The 9,590-nt window shown below is 53.2% G+C and overlaps 1 protein-coding gene across 1 annotated transcript; it reads left to right on the top strand.

Moving 5' to 3' along the window:
• Positions 1-2,877: 2,877 nt before the first annotated feature.
• RPS5 (ribosomal protein S5) lies at positions 2,878-8,281 on the top strand. The gene is made up of 6 exons (XM_060652679.2): positions 2,878-3,007; positions 3,780-3,888; positions 6,100-6,309; positions 6,470-6,598; positions 7,980-8,078; positions 8,160-8,281. Exons 2-6 carry the CDS (start codon positions 3,781-3,783, stop codon positions 8,226-8,228), a joined length of 615 nt encoding a protein of 204 aa, XP_060508662.1. The 5' UTR covers positions 2,878-3,007; position 3,780; the 3' UTR covers positions 8,229-8,281.
• The last annotated feature ends 1,309 nt before the right edge of the window (positions 8,282-9,590 follow it).

Below are 9,590 nucleotides of genomic sequence, written 5' to 3'. Positions count from 1 at the left end.
TGAGTGAGCCGTTTCCACCAATGGCCGAAGGCCCCGTGCACTCCCTGGGGCCTCTCACTGCCGGGTCCTCTGGTGCTCGATGAGGATTACCAAAATTGGGACTTCTCGTGCCCATGGGTGCACTGTTGTTGAAGGAGCTTCAAGCTCTTGCAAAAAAGTTCTGCTCTGGCTCCACAGAAAGGGCCTCTCCTCAGAATGAATTATCCGGTTTCTGCCCACCACACAAAGGCCTTATTGCTGTTGAGGCAGGCATGAGTCTGCCTGCACTCAGGGGGTTGCAGCTCCAATTGAAGGTGGGTACTGGCATTGGGGGTGTGTCTAGATGGGGGCTAGCTACAGGGTCTGTGGAAGATCTGCATGCCCTCCCCGTTTTTATAGAACCCTGCTGCCTAAGTGCACTGCCCCACACCCCAGGGCTAATGCTGGGAGCAGCACCAGGAAAGCACCTCACGATATTCACTGGTCACATACACAGAGCTTCAGGAGTGAGAACCCTGGTCATGCAGGTTACTAGAGAGGAAGTGGGAGTCCCACATGAGGAACCCAACTCCCTCAAATTGTCAGTCACTGGACTGGGGCTTGCGCCAAAGTCACAGACCTGGGAGCCTGCATCCTAGGAAAGTTGTCTGGCCACCTGCCACGCCCTTTACACAAGCCCCTTACCTGAGAGGGGATAGCACATCTCTGTCCTCTGCCAGGAGTCTTGGCTCCACCTTGGGTCTCTCCTAAAGGCCCAATGCAGCTCACTGGAGTCAGTCTCAGGGACTCTTGTGAATTTTAGCTATGCAAGGTGACCATCCCCCCCGCTATTTCCCACCCCATGGGGTTTTATGGCAAGACCTCCCTCCTGCTCTCCAATGCACAGCAGGCCACTCTTTCAAGTTCTATACAGACGTCCATTATCAAGTAACCACCAGCAGCCCAGGGCATAGGATCCAAACTGGCCTTGTCTGATTCTGTTCTCATTTCTATGCTGAAGGGGGAAACTGATGGGGCGCCTGGGTGGCGCAGTCGGTTAAGCGTCCAACTTCAGCTCAGGTCACGATCTCGCTGTCCGTGAGTTCGAGCCCCGCGTCGGGCTCTGGGCTGATGGCTCAGAGCCTGGAGCCTGCTTCCGATTCTGTGTCTCCCTCTCTCTCTGCCCCTCCCCCGTTCATGCTCTCTCTCTGTCTCAAAAATAAACGTTAAAAAAAAAAAAAATGAAGGGGGAAACTGAGGTTTAGGGGGTGGTGCCTTCTCAGCTTCTGAGGAGAAAGGGGCAGGGTTGGGAGCCTCCCTCTGGATCCTGCTGAGTGCAAGGGTAACTGGTGCCTCTGCCTCTCAGCTTCCCTGCTTTCCCCAGCTAGCACCTCCCCAGAAACCCTAACCGAAGGACGAGGTAGGGCCCCTAAGGATCACAAAGCATTCTGCCAGGACCAGGTAGGAGTTCACTTATCCCCTCCTCATCCCCCACAGACCCCAGTGGTAGGCCCAAGGCTGCTATTTGCACGCACCAGGACAGGGAAACGATAAGGGCCAGAGGCTGCAGGGGCTGGGGATATTGGTGCCCCCTTGCAGCCTGGGGTCTAACCCCCTACTTAGGCCACCTTCAGGGTATGTCCTTCTGAACAATGGCATGAACTGTGACTGACAACAGTCCAAGGAGGCCCAGAGTCTCTGGTCTAAAACACTCCCGAAATTGGGGTAGGGGCAGGGGCAGAGCCCTTACAATCGGTAAACAAACAGCTACTGAGCCCATACTATAAGCATGCTCACAGGGTGGTGGGCAAGTGGGTCACTGGAGATCTATCTATGCAGGACCCCTTCGGTCAAGTGGCTGGGCCCTTTGGGGTCTGGCTAGAAGGAACATCCCCTTGGAGGCAGAGACCTCATCAGGAGGTAAGGAGCTCCATGCTGCCCCATTATCCTCCCACCAGCCGGCTTGGGTGAGCAACCACAGTGTTCGCTGCCTCTGGCAAGCCAACCAAAACAAGTCCACGTCCCAGCTAGACTCCAGGGTCTAGGTTTAGGAGGCGACAAACAGGAGGGGGATGTGTAGGGCCGGCACAAGATCTTCGAGTTGGCCACATGGTCAAGGGTGGGGCACCCACTACCCGTGCCGACCCCCCTGCACCCGTCCATTGATCTCGCATCAACGCATGGCCGAGATGCATCAAACAGTGGGGTTTGACCCCCAGGCCACCTGCTGGACACAGCACCTGGTCCCACGTCCGGAGCTCCTCCCCTACCCTCAAGCTATGAAGAGGCGGCTGGAGCTTCAGGGGTCGAAGAGAGATGATGGGGGTACCCTGGCATGGGGTGAAGAGAGGTCAAACCAGAAAGGGCCCCCTCTGGGAGGCTCAGACCCGCAGCAACCCCGGGCGTGCAAGCGTGGGGGAGGCCGACCTGGGAGAGGGGCTCGCGCATGCACGTGGGGGGGGGGGGGGGCAGGACCAGCGGAGGGCAATCGTGACCACCAGGCTCACTCTTCCTTCCCGAGCCTACAGCGAGCGCGTGCCTGTGAAGCGACTGTAACCTGGACGAGGAGCGAGAGGGGTACCGAACCGGATGCCCTACTCAAAACCGGCGGCAGGTGGGGCGTGGAGCCCGCGGCGGAACACGGTGGAGAGCGCGAGCCTGACTTCCGCCGTCACTAGACATGGCGGCTTGGCCTCAGAGAATTCTCTGAGCTTGTGCAAGCCCCACCTCCCCCCCCATCCTCCCCCCCTCCCCCGCCCCAAGAAGGAAAGTACTGAAGGTTAGAGCAGCAGCCAGGCATGCTTATGGGGCCGCTTCTGCAAGTGCGCGTGCGCAAAGGATTTACGGCTTTCCTTTGCGCCTTCACATTCTTGTTCCGGATTGGCCCTTGAACAAACCGTGTCATTTTGCGCACGCATTGTCCCCGCTGACCCGGAAGTTTTCACCTTAGTTAAAAGCGTCGGCCCGCGACTCGCGGTCTCTTCCTGTCTGTGCCAGGGCAGCGCGTGGTGCACGCCGAGCGATTGAGACTCCCCGGCTGCGCCCCCAGGTGAGGCGGCCGCGGGGTTGGGGGTCCGAGGGACGATTCAGGATCTTTTGGGGAGTCTTCATCGATCCTCGAGGCCCGGGGCTTCCCTGGGGGGTGGGCTCTTTCCTTTCTCTGGAAAATGTGCTGAGAAAACGCGGAGGCGAAGGAAAGTTATTCTTTCTTTGGCGTTCCGCTACCTCCGTAGCTTTACCCTGCAGCAGGGCTCGGATATAGTGGTTTGGCCCCTGCAGGCATACTTTGAAATAGGACGTTGCTGTTATTTTTATATGCGTGATGCACTTTGTGGCATATACACGGTTTTCTCTTTAGTAGCAGCCCCTTGGTGCTTGCCAAATGCCCCCTTGGTGTCGGACACGAGCGGTAGCCTTTGCTTTGATTTTGCACGGAATTCGTGTAGTGATCTTGATGACAGATAAACGGTTCTGTTTTATGGAAGAGGGAGCAGAGTCTAAATTAGTTTGACACTCCTAGCGTGGCAGAGCTCGTTAATGACGTGGCTGGGATTTGAACTTGAGCGGGTGCAATGTTACGGTATTTGGCATCTACTGTCTCGATACGGCCCGCGCAGCAGCTGTTGACCCAGGCCTGCCACCAGCTCTCCTTGGTGAGAGACAGCTGTTTCTTGCTGACAGCTAACTGGTTCTTCTAAGACTCAGAAAGATGGACCCGGATGTTTACAACCTTTCTTGGTTCCACATAACTTCCCAACTTACAGGTTGTGGGTTAGTCTCACAGTGGTGGGTGTGCTTGGGCTCTGACAGTCTGTTCCTAGGATGACGGAGTGGGAGACAGCTGCACCTGCAGTGGCGGAGACCCCTGACATCAAGCTCTTTGGGAAATGGAGCACCGATGATGTGCAGATCAATGACATTTCCTTGCAGGTGAGGGGGCCGTGTGGTGGTTGTGCTACCCAGTTGGGTTTTGGGGCACACACGGATTCTTTCAGGAGGGGTCCCTGGAAACTTGTAGCTGTAAAGTTGAAAACCTGACAGGTAAAGGAGGGCTCCCTGGACCATCACACCTACATGTCCATTTTTTCCTTGTGTTCTTTTCATCTGTACACAAGATGGTTCCTTTCTCAGAGGTCACATCACATCCCACCCCACAGGGGTTTTGTGTGGGTGTTTTGGGGTTTTTTTGTTGTTTGTTTTTGGATCATTATTTTGCATGTGAAAATCCAGTTGTCCCAACACTATTTGGTTTTTGTTTTTAGAGTTTTGTGCATTTTACTTAGCAAATTTAGGCTATAAGTTGTCTTAAGTTAAATCTTTCATACATAATAATAAGTTTGTCTGAATGCCACCATATGTTGAAAAGAATATTTCCCCTATTGAATGGTTTTAGTATCGTTGAAAATGAGTTGAGCCTAGCTATATGATATGGGTTTATTTTTGGACTCCATTCTTTTCTGTTCTGTAAATCTATCCTTAAGCCAGTACCACACTGTCTTGATCACTGTAGTTTTGTAGTAGGTTTTGAAATCAGGAAATCGGTGGGAGTCCTCCCAGTTTGTCTTAACCCCTATATTGTTTTACGCTGGGCCTCATTAGGACTTTTGTGGGCCTTTCGTTAAAAAGAAATTATATTTTGTAATTTCATTGGTATAAAGGCAAATACGGTTTGAATTGTTTCTATTCCTTTTTCATTTTAAAAGAAACGAAAACATTTTTTGTTGTTCTATACATATCATGGGATCTAGGCACTGTGCCTCATGGAGGATTCGGTCCTGTTTTTCACCCCGGATAGTTTGTAGTTCTGTTTTCCTTCATTTCTTTGTTCTGCGAGGGCGAGATAGCAAATATTTTAGTCTTTGTGGGTCATATGTGGTAGATATGTGTTGCGAGTGTAAGTGATGGAATGATCTTTGGGTGTGTTTCATAGCGGAACAATTGACAATAGTCGTCTTCACGTGCATGTAATTCCTCTGATTCCAACACCCCTGAACGTTTTGGTGTTTTCTAGACATTTTCGTTAGAAATGATAGATATGTGTATAGGAGAGATTGACGAATAATTGTGTGTGTGTTTAGAGAGAGTGGGGAAGGTGGTAGAGAGGGGGAGACACAGAATCCAAAGCAGACTCCAGGCTCTGAGCTGTCAGCACAGAGCCCGACACGGGCTCCAACTGGTGAACCATGAGTTCGTGACCTGAGCTGACGTCGGACGCTTAACTGACTGAGCCACCCAGGTGCCCCAAATAATTGTTTTAAAACAGTAGTTCTCTGGAGTGATTTCCCCCCACCTCCTTTAGGGGACAGATGGCAATGTTGGCTTACATTTTTGGGTGTTGAAACTGAGAAGGGTGTTACTAGCATACTGGATGCTGCTAAACATCCTGCAGTGTGTGGGGCAGCCCTTACACAAAGAATGTTCTGATTTAAAATGCCTATGCTGCAAAGTTTGCGGAGCACTCTATTTAATGTTTACTTTTATATTTGGGAGAGACAGTGCAAGTGGGGCAGGGGCTGAGAGAGAGGGAGACACAGAATTCGAAGTGGTCTCCAGGCTCCAAGCTGTCAGCACAGAGCCCAGCATGGGGCTCAAACTCACGAACCATGAGATCATGACCTGAGCTGAAATCAGAAGCTTAACCGACCGAGTCACCCAGGCCCCCCGAGGAGCACCTTAAAATGAGATCATGAGGGGCACCTGGATAGCTCAGTCGGTTAAGTGTCTGACTTTGGCTCAGGTCATGATCTCACAGTTTGTGAGTTCAAGCCCCGCGTTGGGCTCTATGCTGTCAGCTCAGAGCCTGGAGCCTGCTTCAGATTCTGTGTCTCCTTCTCTCTCTGCCCCTCCCCCACTTGTGCTCTGTCTCAAAAATTAATAAATGTAAAAAAAATTTTTTTTTAATGAGATCATGAGCTGTAATCTTGGTTTTCATCTTCCTTCCTCCTATTATAAGGGAAACACTCTTTTTAGTGACTTGGTAAAGTTACTTTTTGGGGATTTACTGTTTTGTGGCACACGGGCCTCACAGTCAAGCCCCCACAGGTGGACGGGGGCTATCCAGAGGTGGTGCTCAGTCCTTCTGGTTCCTGGCCATCCTGCTCCTGACCATGATCCCTCCATCCTCTCTCCCTGCTGCCCTAGGATTACATTGCTGTGAAGGAGAAGTATGCCAAGTACCTGCCCCACAGTGCAGGACGCTACGCGGCCAAGCGCTTCCGCAAGGCACAGTGCCCCATTGTGGAGCGCCTCACCAACTCAATGATGATGCATGGCCGTAACAATGGCAAGAAGCTCATGACCGTGCGCATTGTTAAGCATGCCTTCGAGATCATCCATCTGCTCACTGGTGAGGTAGGGCTCTGAGGCCTGATGAGGCAGAGAGTGCCCTTAGTACACCATAAAGCCAACAGCTACCCCGTGGCAAGCATGCCGGGGTCTGCCAAGTTTTAGGAGTGAGGACACCGGGGAGGGACGTAGGTTGGGTGTCGGGTTCATGGCTGCCTTCTCTTAGAACCCCCTGCAGGTCTTGGTGAATGCGATTATTAACAGCGGTCCCCGGGAGGACTCAACCCGCATTGGACGAGCTGGAACAGTGAGGCGTCAGGCTGTCGACGTGTCCCCCCTGCGCCGTGTGAATCAGGTGGGCCTGGGGCTTTAGGCACATATGGATTGACGGGAACACCACTGGGCTCCGGTGTGGTTCTGCCTGGGGCAGATTGGCAAGTGGGAAGGTTTGTCCTGCCTGTGTGTTTTACTCAAAGTGGCCTTTCCTCCAGGAAGCCTTCCTGCATTTCCATCCCTCTGATGGCAGATTCTAGCTCTGGCCCCTTCCCTGAGCAACAGTTGCCTGAGGCACAGTTTCATTTGAGTATATTTTTACATACCATGTGTGGGTATATATTTTTTCACAGACCATTTGAGAATCAGTTGCAGGCATTGTAAACATTTTCCCCTTAACCCTTCAGTGGATGTCTCCTAGGAACAAGGATATTCTGTCCCCACCATCAGCCTCAAGGAGTTTAACAGTGGTAGAATTATCTGATCATCCCATCACTGCAGCTGTCCCTAGCATACCTTACAGTTGTCTGTTTACTTTATTTTTTTAAATGTTTATTTTTTAATGTTCGTGTATTTAAATTTTTTTTATTTTAGAGCATGCACGAGTCAGCGGCGGGGGAGGGGTGGGGGGAGCAGGGGGCAGTGCAGACAGAGGAGACAGAATCTGAAGCAGGCTCCAGGCTCTGAGCTGTCAGTACAGAGCCCTTTGTGGAGCTTTAACTCACAAGCTGAGGTAATGACCTGAGCCAAAGTCGGATGCCTGAGCCACCCAGGTGACCCTAATGTTTATTTTAGAGCTGGGGGGGGGGATGGGGGAAGGGGCAGAGAGGGGTACAGAGCGTTGAAAACTGGCTCTGTGCTGACATCAGAGAGCCTGATGCAGGGCTCTAATTCACAAACTGTGACAACGTAGCCTGAGCTGAAGTTGGACGCTTACCCAACTGAGCCACCCAGGTGCCTGTCTTAATGTTTCTTTGTTTTTATGAGAGTACATGCACGAGTGGGGGAGGAGCAGAGAAGGGGAGACAGGATCCCAAGCTGGGCTCTGCGCTGATAGCAGAAAGCCCATTGTGGGGTTTGTATTCATGAACTGTGAGCCGAAGTCAGATGCTTATCCAGCTGAGCCACCCAGGTGCCCCTATAGTAGCTGTCCATTTTTAATCGGAGGTCCAGGTCAAGAGCACACACTGCATGGCATTTCGCTGGGGTGGTGGGTTTCAAATCTCCTGTAATCAGGAGCTTTTGTGTCTACGCTTGTTTTTGTGGCCCTTGGTCTGATCCCAGATAGGCAGCGTGCCACCTGGGCAGCCTGTGGGCTCCCGCTGTGTCTTGACTCAGTGGGCCAGTGGATGGCAACATGGTAACTGACATTTGTTGGGATCACAGAGTACTGGAGGACAGTGGTCCTATCTGCTTTGGGGGCACCCCTGCCCCCAGGCTTAACTGACCCCTGTGCTCCCTAGGCCATCTGGCTGCTGTGCACAGGTGCCCGTGAGGCCGCCTTCCGGAACATCAAGACCATTGCTGAGTGCCTAGCAGATGAGCTCATCAATGCAGCCAAGGTGAGTGAGGACACTGGGGTGGGGGTCAGTTCAAGAAAAGGCTCTTCCAACATTCCAAACTAACCATCTACTTCCTTGCAGGGCTCTTCCAATTCCTATGCTATCAAGAAGAAGGATGAGCTGGAACGTGTGGCCAAGTCCAACCGTTGATCTCCTGGCTATGGCTCCAATAAATCTGTCTGCTCTTGGGGCAGCCTCACCCACCTGTGCCAGTGTCTGTCCTTGTGTGGCTCCAGGAACTAGAGTGGGGATGGCAGTGTCCTGAGGAGCTTCTGGCATGTGTTTTGGTTCCTGGGGACCTGGGATCACCAGGGAAATATTCTGTCCAGGAAGCAGCACTGACTCAGGACCGTGGCACCCCGGGGTGCAAGCCTGGCCACCTGGAGTGTTCCGTGGATGTTGGAAATGAGACGGGTGGGGTTGTCCTGGCAGAGATGTCACTGTAGTCTGGGGAGGGGCTTGGTGGTTGTCCATGATATCTGGGTGGCTGCCCACCATCCTGAGAGGCATGTTCCCTGGAAGGAGCTCCAGGGAGAGGAATCCAAGGCCACAACCGTTTCCAGCCCCCTGTCTGCTTGTTTGGGGCCAGCTCTGTCCAGTCCACTGTGGTGTCTGCCCACCTTCCACCCCAGGACTCCAGAGGTTCCTTGGTTCTGGCCAGGTTCCCCCAGGGGTTCCAGGCTGCCTCCCCAGTCATTTTGGGTGGTCAACACTGCAACCCAATCCTGGGCATCCTGTAGAGCCACTGCCACACTAGGCTTCTGATTGTACTGGGTGGCTGGGAAGTGGGTTCCTGAGGTGTTGAAGGCTTGGTTGCAGGGGTGTGGGGTGTTGGGGGGGGGGGGGGATTATTGCCCACCCACGAGGCCAGACTCTCCCTGCCCTGTCAGTCTGCCATCCCTCACCTGCCGCCCCCAACATCCGGCCAAGGTCAGGCTTGGTGTTCATGCTGGAGGGACCTGTCTGGGGGGGCAGGGCAGGCGGTCAAACAGGTCTGGTGGGTACCTTGGGAACCTGGGATCTGGAGGGAGTGGTACCAAGGCAGCACCCTCCTGCAGGGAGGGGCACCTAGTATGCAGTTGCTGGTAGGCAGAGGACTGGGGTCAGAATTGGAAGGGACGTGCCAGCCAAAGGGAGGAGGCATCAACAGGTAGGAAGAGCCCAAAGGTCAGCTGGGGTCTGTCATTGTCTAGTTGGGACCCTCTGTCACCTGTTGGGCTTTCAACATTGCTCTGTCCTGCTGGGCTCCAATCCTGAAGTTTGGGTGTCCTCTTCCCTCATCTTCCTCTCCTGGAGTCTGGACTCCCCAGAGTCAGCTCTTTTGGTGGGTGGGGGCATCCCCTTCTTTGCTCCTCTTGGTGTTGGATCCTCCTCATTGCCTAGGGTCCTGCCTGGTGACTCAGGTCCTCTCTGCTATCCTCTCTGGGACCTTTTGAGTCTGTAACTCAGGATCTGGGCCCCCTGAGTCCATCCCAGTGTCTGTCCCTGTCCCCAATCCTCTGTCGTCTCATC

The sequence above is a fragment of the Panthera onca genome, chromosome E2 (genome assembly GCF_046562875.1).
Source record: "Panthera onca isolate mPanOnc1 chromosome E2, mPanOnc1 haplotype 2, whole genome shotgun sequence".
NCBI classification, from domain to species: Eukaryota; Metazoa; Chordata; class Mammalia; order Carnivora; family Felidae; genus Panthera; species Panthera onca.
This window is presented reverse-complemented; position numbering and strand designations above follow the sequence as displayed.